This window comes from Salvelinus alpinus, chromosome 29 (assembly GCF_045679555.1).
Source record: "Salvelinus alpinus chromosome 29, SLU_Salpinus.1, whole genome shotgun sequence".
NCBI classification, from domain to species: domain Eukaryota; kingdom Metazoa; phylum Chordata; class Actinopteri; order Salmoniformes; family Salmonidae; genus Salvelinus; species Salvelinus alpinus.
In genome coordinates this window covers 3560811-3576776 of record NC_092114.1, presented here as the reverse complement: position 1 = coordinate 3576776, position 15966 = coordinate 3560811, and the positions used below count along the sequence as shown (strand labels likewise).

The 15966-nt window shown below is 49.0% G+C and overlaps 1 protein-coding gene across 1 annotated transcript in view; it reads right to left on the bottom strand.

Moving 5' to 3' along the window:
• Window positions 1-14290: 14290 nt before the first annotated feature.
• The window catches only part of LOC139559348 (protein CBFA2T1-like), a 197940-nt gene continuing 196264 nt past the window's right edge, over window positions 14291-15966 (bottom strand). Inside the window, exon 11 of the mRNA XM_071375276.1 lies at window positions 14291-14971. Within this exon, the coding sequence (XP_071231377.1) occupies window positions 14678-14971 (294 nt within the window). The 3' untranslated portion in view covers window positions 14291-14677. The remainder of the gene's footprint in view (window positions 14972-15966) is intronic.

Sequence of the window (15966 nt, the reverse complement as noted above, 5' to 3'; positions counted from 1 at the left end):
CCGTCTATAACATGTGGTTCCTGTCTCTATTAAGTATTGGACAATAACTTGAAATCTTTTTCTTTTTTTCACAATATACATTTTCTCAGAGACCCCAATCCGTCTCCCACCCTTATGTCCGATCTCAGATTCACATTAGCTATTTGTTCTTCAACTGCCCCCCCACCCCTCCTTATTTCATTATCCCCCCCCCGTTCCTTATTTCCCACGTGTTTACACATAGTAAAATAAAAATGCCATTTCCCTCTGATACAAATTGTTAAAAAAACAGGCATGCGTAAAATTCACTAGCCTTTAATAATTTGTCATTGAAACCCCATGAGTTCAACCTAACCAACGTTGACAAGCGGTCTAGCATGTCTTATAAACAGAGAAAATGACAAGGGAGGAGGAGTGGGGGAGAGGAGAGGGGGAGCGGAGAGGGGGAGAGGAGAGAGAAAAATGTGGATTCTCATAGACTGTGACCACTGCTTGAGGCAAAACACCTTCCTTTTAAAATCTGCATCAACAGTTTAAAATGTAATATGTTGTATTCAACAAATGAAACTATGTATTCTAATATAAATGTGACAATAAATGAACGTAAAAACGTTTTTTTTTTTCATTCTTTTTTCCCCAAATTTTATTAATCTTAATTCATTTAGGTTTTTATTTATTATGAGGTCTGCATTGTTACCAAGGAGTGATATGGTTTCACAGCTGCGTGCGCTTTGGGTTTTAGTCGTGTTATTTCTGCCCATTTGGTTTGACTAGCCCAGTGTCTGCCTGGTGACTGGTGCTTGTATCTGCTATCAGAGGTAGAGTACTGAGACTATTTGCCACGAGGAGGTTGTAGCAAAACAGACAGAGAGATCAAGGAGAGGGGGAGATGGAGAGAGAGATAAAGGATGAGAGGAGATGGAGAGAGAGACAGACATATCAAGGAGAAGAGGAGATGGAGAGAGAGACAGATCAAGGAGAGGAGGAGATGGAGAGAGAGACAGATCAAGGAGAGGAGGAGATGGAGAGAGAGACAGATCAAGGAGAGGAGGAGATGGAGAGAGAGACAGATCAAGGAGGAGAGGAGATGGAGAGAGAGACAGATCAAGGAGAGGAGGAGATGGAGAGAGAGACAGATCAAGGAGGAGAGGAGATGGAGAGAGAGACAGATCAAGGAGAGGAGGAGATGAGAGAGACAGATCAAGGAGAGGAGGAGATGAGAGAGACAGATCAAGGAGAGGAGGAGATGAGAGAGACAGATCAAGGAGAGGAGGAGATGAGAGAGACAGATCAAGGAGAGGAGGAGATGAGAGAGACAGATCAAGGAGGAGAGGAGATCAATATAATTATATAGTAGTAGAGGTTTCCAAGGAATAATTTAAACTTTAACTTTCTTCTTCTTTTTAAAGGTTTTTCATTTGTTTTATCCAGTTTTCGCCGCTGATAACAATGAATTAAACACACATCTGTTTTATAACTTTTTAAATACATGACTTATACACAAGTATTAAACAGCTGCTTCTTCACAACTTTCATAGGAGACGTGAGGAGATGGATGATTTACTTAAACCGTTTAGAGTCAGGGACAAGCGCAGGTGGTTGTCCAAGAGGAGGAAGAAATGGGAGAGAATCCCCGACAACAATACCAACTTCCTGGTGGAAACCACGGAAACCACAGAACAACTCCTCTCCCTCTGAGAGGTCAAAAGTCAAAAGCGTTTCTATTAGCACCAAAGTATTGTGGGTAGAAGAGTCTTCTGTCTGTGTACGGACCAGGAAAGGGGTGAGTGTTCTCTTTCTATCAATAATAAGAGGTACGTTGGAACTCTGTGTGGAGGTTCTAGGATCCAGCAGTGTACCACCACCCTGCAACCCCACGGCTTGGTTCCTCTGTGAGGAGGTTCTAGGATCCAGCAGTGTACCACCACCCTGCAACCCCACGGCTGGCTTCCTCTGTGAGGAGGTTCTAGGATCCAGCAGTGTACCACCACCCTGCAACCCCACGGCTGGCTTCCTCTGTGAGGAGGTTCTAGGATCCAGCAGTGTACCACCACCCTGCAACCCCACGGCTGGCTTCCTCTGTGAGGAGGTTCTAGGATCCAGCAGTGTACCACCACCCTGCAACCCCACGGCTGGCTTCCTCTGTGTGGAGGTTCTAGGCTCCAGCAGTATACGGCTGGCTTCCTCTGAAGCTAAGCAGGGTTGGTCCTGGTTGGTCTCTGGATGGGAGACCAGATGCTGCTGGAAGTGATGTTGGAGGGCCAGTAGGAGGCACACTTTCCTCTGGTCAATTTTTTAAAATCCCAATGCCCCGGGGTAGTGATTAGGGACATTGCCCTGTGTAGGGTGCCGTCTTTCGGGATAGGATGTTAAACAGGTGTCCTGACTCTCTGTGGTCACTAAAATATCCCATGGCACTTATCGTAAGAGTAGCGGTGTTAACCCCGGTGTCCTGGTTACATTCCCAACCTGGACACCTAATCATCCCCAGCTTCCAATTGGTTCATTCATCCCCCCTCTCTTCTCCCCTGTAACTCTTCCCCAGGTTGTTGCTGTACACTACCATGTCAACTGATCTGGTAAATAAAAGGGTTATATAAATACCGAAGGACATGGATTGAAACAAATTGAATTCTGATTCAGTCGCTGTGAGAAGGTTGAAGGTAATGAACAGGAAATGATCAGGTGACACGAGGTGATCTGACAAAGCAGCGGATTGGTAGCCGTCACGTTTCCACATTTTTGTGGGTCACGACCCTGAACTGAGTAAAACAGAGGTGAAGGGTGAAGTCTGTTACTGCATCCCAATATGGCTCCCTATATAGTGCACTACTTTTGATCAGGGACCAAAGGGCAATATAGTGCACTACTTTTGACCAGGGACCAAAGGGCAATATAGTGCACTACTTTTGACCAGGGACCAAAGGGCAATATAGTGCACTACTTTTGACCAGGGACCAAAGGGCAATATAGTGCACTACATAAGGAGTGGGGAGTCATTTCATACGCCATTTATAATCTAATATCTGGGTCAAATAGAAAAAAGCATAATTCACTTAATGATGGGAAACCCCCCAAAATGTATTTTATTATGTTCCATATTAGTGATTATTGCTGCTATTTTGGAAGCATGGAATCCAAACTAAATTCGTCAGTTTAAAAGGGGAAATGTCATTTGGATTCCCAGGCTATCTATTTGGTTTTAAAATGTCAGAAAATCACCTGTCTCATTTACTTTGATACATGTCCTTATAAATGGTGTTTTCCCAACCTACCCTGAGCAGGGCTAGTTACTCAGTACAGGACAGAACGTTGTTCCAACCTACCCTGAGGAGGGCTGGTTGTCCAGTACTGGACAGAACGTTATCCCAACCTACCCTGAGGAGGGCTGGTTGCCCAGTACTGGACAGAACGTTGTCCCAACCTACCCTGAGGAGGGCTGGTTACCCAGTACTGGACAGAACGTTGTCCCAACCTACCCTGAGGAGGGCTGGTTACCCAGTACTGGACAGAACATTGTCCCAACCTACCCTGAGGAGGGCTGGTTACCCAGTACTGGACAGAACGTTGTCCCAACCTACCCTGAGGAGGGCTGGTTACCCAGTACTGGACAGAACGTTGTCCCAACCTACCCTGAGGAGGGCTGGTTGCTCAGTACTGGACAGAACGTTGTCCCAACCTACCCTGAGGAGGGCTGGTTACCCAGTACTGGACAGAACGTTGTCCCAACCTACCCTGAGGAGGGCTGGTTACCCAGTACTGGACAGAACGTTGTCCCAACCTACCCTGAGGAGGGCTGGTTCCCAGTACTGGACAGAACGTTGTCCCCACCTACACTGAGGAGGGCTGGTTACCCAGTACTGGACAGAACGTTGTACCAACCTACCCTGAGGAGGGCTGGTTACCCAGTACTGGACAGAACGTTGTCCCAACCTACCCTGAGGAGGGCTGGTTACCCAGTACTGGACAGAACGTTGTCCCAACCTACCCCGAGGAGGGCTGGTTACCCAGTACTGGACAGAACGTTGTCCCATCCTACACTGAGGAGGGCTGGTTACCCAGTACTGGACAGAACGTTGTCCCAACCTACCCTGAGGAGGGCTGGTTACCCAGTACTGGACAGAACGTTGTCCCAACCTACCCTGAGGAGGGCTGGTTACCCAGTACTGGACAGAACGTTGTCCCAACCTACCCTGAGGAGTGCTGGTTACCCAGTACTGGACAGAACGTTGTCCCAACCTACACTGAGGAGGGCTGGTTACCCAGTACTGGACAGAACGTTGTCCCATCCTACCCCGAGGAGGGCTGGTTACCCAGTACTGGACAGAACGTTGTCCCATCCTACCCCGAGGAGGGCTGGTTACCCAGTACTGGACAGAACGTTGTCCCAACCTACCCCGAGGAGGGCTGGTTACCCAGTACTGGACAGAACGTTGTCCCATCCTACACTGAGGAGGGCTGGTTACCCAGTACTGGACAGAACGTTGTCCCAACCTACCCTGAGGAGGGCTGGTTACCCAGTACTGGACAGAACGTTGTCCCAACCTACCCTGAGGAGGGCTGGTTACCCAGTACTGGACAGAACGTTGTCCCAACCTACCCTGAGGAGGGCTGGTTACCCAGTACTGGACAGAACGTTGTCCCAACCTACACTGAGGAGGGCTGGTTACCCAGTACTGGACAGAACGTTGTCCCATCCTACCCCGAGGAGGGCTGGTTACCCAGTACTGGACAGAACGTTGTCCCATCCTACCCCGAGGAGGGCTGGTTACCCAGTACTGGACAGAACGTTGTCCCATCCTACCCCGAGGAGGGCTGGTTACCCAGTACTGGACAGAACGTTGTCCCATCCTATCCTGAGAAGGGCTGGTTACCCAGTACTGGACAGATTGTTTTCCCAACCTACCCTGAGGAGGGCTGGTTACCCAGTACTGGAGAGAACGTTGTCCCAACCTACCCTGATGAGGGCTGGTTACCCAGTACTGGACAGAACGTTGTCCCATCCTACCCCGAGGAGGGCTGGTTACCCAGTACTGGACAGAACGTTGTCCCATCCTACCCCGAGGAGGGCTGGTTACCCAGTACTGGACAGAACGTTGTCCCATCCTACCCCGAGGAGGGCTGGTTACCCAGTACTGGACAGAACGTTGTCCCATCCTACCCCGAGGAGGGCTGGTTACCCAGTACTGGACAGAACGTTGTCCCATCCTACCCCGAGGAGGGCTGGTTACCCAGTACTGGACAGAACGTTGTCCCAACCTACCCCGAGGAGGGCTGGTTACCCAGTACTGGACAGAACGTTGTCCCATCCTACCCCGAGGAGGGCTGGTTACCCAGTACTGGACAGATTGTTTTCCCAACCTACCCTGAGGAGGGCTGGTTACCCAGTACTGGACAGAACGTTATCCCAACCTACCCTGAGGAGGGCTGGTTACCCAGTACTGGACAGAACGTTGTCCCAACCTACCCTGAGGTGGGCTGGTTACCCAGTACTGGACAGAACGTTGTCCCAACCTACACTGAGGAGGGCTGGTTACCCAGTACTGGACAGAACGTTGTCCCAACCTACACTGAGGAGGGCTGGTTACCCAGTACTGGACAGAACGTTGTCCCAACCTACCCCGAGGAGGGCTGGTTACCCAGTACTGGACAGAACGTTGTCCCAACCTACCCTGAGGAGGGCTGGTTACCCAGTACTGGACAGAACGTTGTCCCAACCTACCCTGAGAAGGGCTGGTTACCCAGTACTGGACAGAACGTTGTCCCAACCTACCCCGAGGAGGGCTGGTTACCCATTACTGGACAGAACGTTGTCCCATCCTACCCCGAGGAGGGCTGGTTACCCAGTACTGGACAGAACGTTGTCCCATCCTACCCCGAGGAGGGCTGGTGTCCAGTACTGGACAGAACGTTGTCCCATCCTACCCCGAGGAGGGCTGGTTACCCAGTACTGGACAGAACGTTGTTCCATCCTACCCCGAGGAGGGCTGGTGTCCAGTACTGGACAGAACGTTGTCCCAACCTACCCCGAGGAGGGCTGGTTACCCAGTACTGGACAGAACGTTGTCCCATCCTACCCTGAGGAGGGCTGGTTACCCAGTACTGGACAGAACGTTGTCCCATCCTACCCTGAGGAGGGCTGGTTACCCAGTACTGGACAGAACGTTGTCCCATCCTACCCTGAGGAGGGCTGGTTACCCAGTACTGGACAGAACGTTGTCCCAACCTACACTGAGGAGGGCTGGTTACCCAGTACTGGACAGAACGTTGTCCCAACCTACACTGAGGAGGGCTGGTTACCCAGTACTGGACAGAACGTTGTCCCAACCTACCCTGAGGAGGGCTGGTTACCCAGTACTGGACAGAACGTTATCCCAACCTACCCTGAGGAGGGCTGGTTACCCAGTACTGGACAGAACGTTGTCCCAACCTACCCTGAGGAGGGCTGGTTACCCAGTACTGGACAGAACGTTGTCCCAACCTACCCTGAGGAGGGCTGGTTACCCAGTACTGGACAGAACGTTGTCCCAACCTACCCTGAGGAGGGCTGGTTACCCAGTACTGGACAGAACGTTGTCCCAACCTACCCCGAGGAGGGCTGGTTACCCAGTACTGGACAGAACGTTGTCCCATCCTACCCCGAGGAGGGCTGGTTACCCAGTACTGGACAGAACGTTATCCCAACCTACCCTGAGGAGGGCTGGTTACCCAGTACTGGACAGAACGTTGTCCCAACCTTCCCCGAGGAGGGCTGGTTACCCAGTACTGGACAGAACGTTGTCCCAACCTACCCTGAGGAGGGCTGGTTACCCAGTACTGGACAGAACGTTGTCCCAACCTACCCCGAGGAGGGCTGGTTACCCAGTACTGGACAGAACGTTGTCCCAACCTACCCCGAGGAGGGCTGGTTACCCAGTACTGGACAGAACGTTGTCCCAACCTACCCTGAGGAGGGCTGGTTACCCAGTACTGGACAGAACGTTGTCCCAACCTACCCTGAGGAGGGCTGGTTACCCAGTACTGGACAGAACGTTGTCCCAACCTACCCTGAGGAGGGCTGGTTACCCAGTACTGGACAGAACGTTGTCCCAACCTACACTGAGGAGGGCTGGTTACCCAGTACTGGACAGAACGTTGTACCAACCTACCCTGAGGAGGGCTGGTTACCCAGTACTGGACAGAACGTTGTCCCAACCTACCCTGAGGAGGGCTGGTTACCCAGTACTGGACAGAACGTTGTCCCAACCTACCCCGAGGAGGGCTGGTTACCCAGTACTGGACAGAACGTTGTCCCATCCTACACTGAGGAGGGCTGGTTACCCAGTACTGGACAGAACGTTGTCCCAACCTACCCTGAGGAGTGCTGGTTACCCAGTACTGGACAGAACGTTGTCCCAACCTACCCTGAGGAGGGCTGGTTACCCAGTACTGGACAGAACGTTGTCCCAACCTACACTGAGGAGGGCTGGTTACCCAGTACTGGACAGAACGTTGTCCCATCCTACCCCGAGGAGGGCTGGTTACCCAGTACTGGACAGAACGTTGTCCCATCCTACCCCGAGGAGGGCTGGTTACCCAGTACTGGACAGAACGTTGTCCCATCCTACCCCGAGGAGGGCTGGTTACCCAGTACTGGACAGAACGTTGTCCCATCCTACCCCGAGAAGGGCTGGTTACCCAGTACTGGACAGATTGTTTTCCCAACCTACCCTGAGGAGGGCTGGTTACCCAGTACTGGAGAGAACGTTGTCCCAACCTACCCTGATGAGGGCTGGTTACCCAGTACTGGACAGAACGTTGTCCCATCCTACCCCGAGGAGGGCTGGTTACCCAGTACTGGACAGAACGTTGTCCCATCCTACCCATAGGAGGGCTGGTTACCCAGTACTGGACAGAACGTTGTCCCATCCTACCCCGAGGAGGGCTGGTTACCCAGTACTGGACAGAACGTTGTCCCATCCTACCCCGAGGAGGGCTGGTTACCCAGTACTGGACAGAACGTTGTCCCATCCTACCCCGAGGAGGGCTGGTTACCCAGTACTGGACAGAACGTTGTCCCAACCTACCCCGAGGAGGGCTGGTTACCCAGTACTGGACAGAACGTTGTCCCATCCTACCCCGAGGAGGGCTGGTTACCCAGTACTGGACAGATTGTTTTCCCAACCTACCCTGAGGAGGGCTGGTTACCCAGTACTGGACAGAACGTTGTCCCAACCTACCCTGAGGTGGGCTGGTTACCCAGTACTGGACAGAACGTTGTCCCAACCTACACTGAGGAGGGCTGGTTACCCAGTACTGGACAGAACGTTGTCCCAACCTACACTGAGGAGGGCTGGTTACCCAGTACTGGACAGAACGTTGTCCCAACCTACACCGAGGAGGGCTGGTTACCCAGTACTGGACAGAACGTTGTCCCAACCTACCCCGAGGAGGGCTGGTTACCCAGTACTGGACAGAACGTTGTCCCAACCTACCCTGAGGAGGGCTGGTTACCCAGTACTGGACAGAACGTTGTCCCAACCTACCCTGAGAAGGGCTGGTTACCCAGTACTGGACAGAACGTTGTCCCAACCTACCCCGAGGAGGGCTGGTTACCCATTACTGGACAGAACGTTGTCCCATCCTACCCCGAGGAGGGCTGGTTACCCAGTACTGGACAGAACGTTGTCCCATCCTACCCCGAGGAGGGCTGGTGTCCAGTACTGGACAGAACGTTGTCCCATCCTACCCCGAGGAGGGCTGGTTACCCAGTACTGGACAGAACGTTGTTCCATCCTACCCCGAGGAGGGCTGGTGTCCAGTACTGGACAGAACGTTGTCCCAACCTACCCCGAGGAGGGCTGGTTACCCAGTACTGGACAGAACGTTGTCCCATCCTACCCTGAGGAGGGCTGGTTACCCAGTACTGGACAGAACGTTGTCCCATCCTACCCTGAGGAGGGCTGGTTACCCAGTACTGGACAGAACGTTGTCCCATCCTACCCTGAGGAGGGCTGGTTACCCAGTACTGGACAGAACGTTGTCCCAACCTACACTGAGGAGGGCTGGTTACCCAGTACTGGACAGAACGTTGTCCCAACCTACACTGAGGAGGGCTGGTTACCCAGTACTGGACAGAACGTTGTCCCAACCTACCCTGAGGAGGGCTGGTTACCCAGTACTGGACAGAACGTTATCCCAACCTACCCTGAGGAGGGCTGGTTACCCAGTACTGGACAGAACGTTGTCCCAACCTACCCTGAGGAGGGCTGGTTACCCAGTACTGGACAGAACGTTGTCCCAACCTACCCTGAGGAGGGCTGGTTACCCAGTACTGGACAGAACGTTGTCCCAACCTACCCTGAGGAGGGCTGGTTACCCAGTACTGGACAGAACGTTGTCCCAACCTACACTGAGGAGGGCTGGTTACCCAGTACTGGACAGAACGTTGTCCCAACCTACCCTGAGGAGGGCTGGTTACCCAGTACTGGACAGAACGTTGTCCCAACCTACCCCGAGGAGGGCTGGTTACCCAGTACTGGACAGAACGTTGTCCCATCCTACCCCGAGGAGGGCTGGTTACCCAGTACTGGACAGAACGTTATCCCAACCTACCCTGAGGAGGGCTGGTTACCCAGTACTGGACAGAACGTTGTCCCAACCTACCCCGAGGAGGGCTGGTTACCCAGTACTGGACAGAACGTTGTCCCAACCTACCCCGAGGAGGGCTGGTTACCCAGTACTGGACAGAACGTTGTCCCAACCTACCCCGAGGAGGGCTGGTTACCCAGTACTGGACAGAACGTTGTCCCAACCTACCCCGAGGAGGGCTGGTTACCCAGTACTGGACAGAACGTTGTCCCAACCTACCCTGAGGAGGGCTGGTTACCCAGTACTGGACAGAACGTTGTCCCAACCTACCCTGAGGAGGGCTGGTTACCCAGTACTGGACAGAACGTTGTCCCAACCTACCCTGAGGAGGGCTGGTTACCCAGTACTGGACAGAAAATGGTTGAATATGTTTCATGAGAATATTCCTGAAACAGGTTTTGATTGGAGCTTAAATAACACAACAACAATACGTAACCGTGGTAATGTCATAATGAACCTCTTTTAAGAAATCTTCAGGATCCAGGATTTGGTTGGTTCTTTGTTGTATGTGTCTAAAATGACACCCTATTCCCTATATAGTGCACTACTTTAGACCAGAGCCCTATGGAACCCTATTCCCTATATAGTGCACTACTTTAGACCAGAGCCCTATGGAACCCTATTTCCTATATAGTGCACTACTTTTGACCAGTCGTGCACTAGTCAGGAATAGGGTGCCATTTGGGACATGGATTTTTGTGTGTGTCTTTGGCTGTCTTCACTGTTTATGATGAATTCTTCTGTAGTAATAGCACTGTTCCCTACAACTCTACTGTGTTAAAGCTCAATCCTACACATCTGCATTTGAAAAGTTAGTTTTCAAGTTATTTTCTAACTTTTTATTTTTTATTTATTTCTTATTGTTGTAACAAATAAAACGAACTAAATACTTAACCAACATCGTCCAGTAATGTGTCTGTGGCTATTGAAAGAAAAGTTATTTATGACCTCTTGTTATTTATGTTCAGTAATAAAACGGTATTAACAATAAGTTAAGAAAAGATAAGACACAGATACACTGTGGCACAACTAGTACATATGTAGAAGTGTCAAATATGGCTCTACACTGGAAAAACATTTGCCAAAAGAAGCATGCCAAAATAACCTTTGTGACAGTGCAAATACATTGATGTAGGTCCCTGGTACAAAACATTTAGGTTAGCATTCCGCGAGACATGCTAGTTCTCACAAGAGATATGAATCAGTCGTAGCAGAGTAGCAGCTCTGAGGAGAATCGCTTGTGTCTTTTCTTCTAGAACAAACATCCTTCTTTAAAAGTACTAGGAGGTAACTACCACTGACACGTACACACAGGAAACAGGAAACTTTTCTCTCCTTTTGCTAGAAAGAGAAGGGGGTCGGGAGGGAGGGGACTGAAGTTGTGGCTGGTTAAAATAATACACATCGTCACAACTGTCCAAAACAGACATGAAATAACCATTGGAGACAGTACAGGACAGAAGTGTTAAACACAATCACACATACAAAGGGAAAAGAACAAGAAACATGTTGGTAGGAGTTGTCTGGAGTGGAGGACAGAGAGAGAGTAGAGTTGACTCAGAGGAGATGGAGGAGTTGGACAGGGCAGGGAAAGAGAGTAAAGTTGAGTTCAGAGGAGATGGAGGAGTTGGACAGGACAGGGAAAGAGAGTAGAGTTGATTCAGAGGAGATGGAGTTGGGCAGGGCAGGACAGAGAGTAGAGTTGATTCAGAGGAGATGGAGGAGTTGGACAGGGCAGGGAAAGAGAGTAGAGTTGATTCAGAGGAGATGGAGTTGGGCAGGGCAGGACAGAGAGTAGAGTTGATTCAGAGGAGATGGAGTTGGGCAGGGCAGAGAGCAGAGTTCAGAGTAGATGGAGTTGGGCAGAACAGACAGTAGAGTTCAGAGTGTACAACTGTTTTCTCTCACTGATTCATAGGTAATCTCTTCAGCCCTTTGTTTGCCGGCGGTTGTCATGCTGATGAGCTCCGGCGCAGGTTAATGACCTCACATTCTGTTCACTTCCTGGTTTGGAACAGAGAGATAGGAAGTGCAGGTGTAACGTACTTCAGACAGAGTCCTTCTTTCCATGTACTGTGGTCAGGTCATAGTTATATATTGGTATCCAGGGGTCAGGTATTAGTTATATCATGGTATCCAGGGGTCAGGTATTAGTTATATCATGGTATCCAGGGGTCAGGTATTAGTTATATCTTGGTATCCAGGGGTCAGGTATTAGTTATATCATGGTATCCAGGGGTCAGGTATTAGTTATATCATGGTATCCAGGGGTCAGGTATTAGTTATATCATGGTATCCAGGGGTCAGGTATTAGTTATATCTTGGTATCCAGGGGTCAGGTATTAGTTATATCTTGGTATCCAGGGGTCAGGTATTAGTTATATCATGGTATATCTTGGTATCCAGGGGTCAGGTATTAGTTATATCATGGTATCCAGGGGTCAGGTATTAGTTATATCATGGTATCCAGGGGTCAGGTATTAGTTATATCATGGTATCCAGGGGTCAGGTATTAGTTATATTTTGGTATCCAGGGGTCAGGTATTAGTTATATCATGGTATCCAGGGGTCAGGTATTAGTTATATCATGGTATCCAGGGGTCAGGTATTAGTTATATCATGGTATCCAGGGGTCAGGTATTAGTTATATCTTGGTATCCAGGGGTCAGGTATTAGTTATATCATGGTATCCAGGGGTCAGGTATTAGTTATATATTGGTATCCAGGGGTCAGGTATTAGTTATATCTTGGTATCCAGGGGTCAGGTATTAGTTATATCATGGTATCCAGGGGTCAGGTATTAGTTATATCATGGTATCCAGGGGTCAGGTATTAGTTATATCATGGTATCCAGGGGTCAGGTATTAGTTATATCATGGTATCCAGGGGTCAGGTATTAGTTATATCATGGTATCCAGGGGTCAGGTATTAGTTATATCATGGTATCCAGGGGTCAGGTATTAGTTATATATTGGTATCCAGGGGTCAGGTATTAGTTATATCTTGGTATCCAGGGGTCAGGTATTAGTTATATCATGGTATCCAGGGGTCAGGTATTAGTTATATCATGGTATCCAGGGGTCAGGTATTAGTTATATCTTGGTATCCAGGGGTCAGGTATTAGTTATATCATGGTATCCAGGGGTCAGGTATTAGTTATATCATGGTATCCAGGGGTCAGGTGTTAGTTATATATTGGTATCCAGGGGTCAGGTATTAGTTATATCATGGTATCCAGGGGTCAGGTATTAGTTATATCATGGTATCCAGGGGTCAGGTATTAGTTATATCATGGTATCCAGGGGTCAGGTATTAGTTATATCTTGGTATCCAGGGGTCAGGTATTAGTTATATCTTGGTATCCAGGGGTCAGGTATTAGTTATATCATGGTATCCAGGGGTCAGGTATTAGTTATATCATGGTATCCAGGGGTCAGGTGTTAGTTATATATTGGTATCCAGGGGTCAGGTATTAGTTATATCATGGTATCCAGGGGTCAGGTATTAGTTATATCATGGTATCCAGGGGTCAGGTATTAGTTATATCATGGTATCCAGGGGTCAGGTATTAGTTATATCATGGTATCCAGGGGTCAGGTATTAGTTATATATTGGTATCCAGGGGTCAGGTATTAGTTATATCATGGTATCCAGGGGTCAGGTATTAGTTATATCATGGTATCCAGGGGTCAGGTATTAGTTATATCATGGTATCCAGGGGTCAGGTATTAGTTATATCATGGTATCCAGGGGTCAGGTATTAGTTATATCTTGGTATCCAGGGGTCAGGTATTAGTTATATCTTGGTATCCAGGGGTCAGGTATTAGTTATATCATGGTATCCAGGGGTCAGGTATTAGTTATATCATGGTATCCAGGGGTCAGGTATTAGTTATATCATGGTATCCAGGGGTCAGGTATTAGTTATATCTTGGTATCCAGGGGTCAGGTATTAGTTATATCATGGTATCCAGGGGTCAGGTATTAGTTATATCATGGTATCCAGGGGTCAGGTATTAGTTATATCATGGTATCCAGGGGTCAGGTATTAGTTATATCTTGGTATCCAGGGGTCAGGTGTTAGTTATATCATGGTATCCAGGGGTCAGGTATTAGTTATATCATGGTATCCAGGGGTCAGGTATTAGTTATATCTTGGTATCCAGGGGTCAGGTGTTAGTTATATCATGGTATCCAGGGGTCAGGTATTAGTTATATCTTGGTATCCAGGGGTCAGGTATTAGTTATATCATGGTATCCAGGGGTCAGGTGTTAGTTATATCTTGGTATCCAGGGGTCAGGTATTAGTTATATCTTGGTATCCAGGGTTGGTTATTTGTATGGTTCCTTGCTTTTCCATCCCTCCATCCCTCAGGGAGGGAGACATCTTTGTGTTAGTCAGTCCACTGACCTGGATATTAATACTAGTCAAGAGGAACAGCTGTGGTTCCTTTACAGTCTGACCCACATCTGCACCTTGCTGCTTTAACCCACGGATACTATCCACCTGTCTGTCTGTCTGTCAGTCAGTAAGAGAGTTTGCTTCATCTTTTTCCACAGTGTTTGTGTTGTGGTAATATTCCATTGGTATGTTGTTCGGTGTCTTAATGAGGTCAACTGGTTTTCTATCATATATCCCAGGTAATCGAGGAAAACAACATTTATAAAACAGAACTCAACACAAGGGGATGTCAGATGTATTTGTGTGGAGTTTCACTGCTGTTATCCACTCACTTTCTATCTTCATATTTACATGAAAAAAAGGAATGAAAGAATAGCAATAAACAACAACAAACGGACGCTAATAACAATAAGGGCATTGGTAACAATAACAATAACAATAATAATTAAAACAAATAACCTTTTTTTGTGTGTTCTTTGTTAATCATGGCAAGTCAATGTGACTGATCTACATGTATAAACCTCCTGTGTTGTGTGGAACCTCCACTAATCCAAGATAAATTTACAACTCTCGTTGTAGCGTTAGCGCCTTAGCGTTTAGCATCAAGTGAGCCAGTCATGTTGTGCTACTGGGAGTTTCCCACGGCTCCCCGGGTGGCTCCCCGGTTTAGTGCGGCGTGGTTTCTGGGGGGGTTCCTGGGGTGCCGGAGCGGGGTGTGGCGATGGGCGGAGTTCCGGCTGGGCTGCCTCCTCCACTAGAGGGCGTAGTGGAGGAGCTGATGGGAGCGCAGGTCTCTGTACCCTGACCCTGTTGCTGGGCTGCTTTGGATGCCTGGAGGGTCTGGCCACACACGTGGTGGTGTTTCTCCCAGTCCTTGTGCTGGCAGAAGGAGCCGCAGTAGCGCGCCGTGTTGCAGCCGCTGCAGGTCTCGCTCGCCTTCCGCCCGCAGTTCCAACAACTCTACACAGAGACAGAGACAGAGACAGAGACAGACAGAGACAGACAGAGACAGACAGAGACAGACAGACAGAGAGAGCGCAATTAGTACGATGTGCTTTGTAACAGGAAAACATTATTTAAAGACCTTTTAATAAGAACACTGATTTATCAGTGTAGAAAAAAAATAGCATTTTGCCCTTCACAGGATTTCACAGCGGGCAAATGAGTCTTAAATTAATGTGTATGAAGACAACATAGGAAAACAGAAAGTAACCTACAACAGAACTATTGTACACCACCACCACATCCCACAGAGTGAAACATAAGGTACTCTGGAAGGATCTCTCCTAAACAGCTACTGAGCCGTACTCCGGAAGGATCTCTCCTAAACAGCTACTGAGCCGTACTCCGGAAGGATCTCTCCTAAACAGCTACTGAGCCGTACTCCGGAAGGATCTCTCCTAAACAGCTACTGAGCCGTACTCCGGAAGGATCTCTCCTAAACAGCTACTGAGCCGTACTCCGGAAGGATCTCTCCTAAACAGGACTGAACACAATTAGAGTCAGATGTGGGCTGAGCGGTGAGTGTTGGTTTCCATGCTAACTGATTAAACGCTGCATTTAGGACTCCTATATAGTGATTAGTAAGTCAGCGGTCCCTCCACATCGTCCTCCTCGGCAGAATTGGTACCACCTTTCCAAACACACAGAGATCTGGGGGAAAGGGGAAGAGAGCGAAAGAGAGAGCGAAAGACTCGGCTATATCCTGTTTCGTGTCTGCTCTTGGAACTAATGTAGGCTATATCCTGTTTAGTGTCTCCTCTTGGAACTAATGTAGGCTATATCCTGTTTCGTGTCCCCTCTTGAAACTGATGTAGGCTATATCCTGTTTAGTGTCTCCTCTTGGAACTGATGTAGGCTATATCCTGTTTAGTGTCTCCTCTTGGAACTGATGTAGGCTATATCCTGTTTAGTGTCTCCTCTTGGAACTGATGTAGGCTATATCCTGTTTAGTG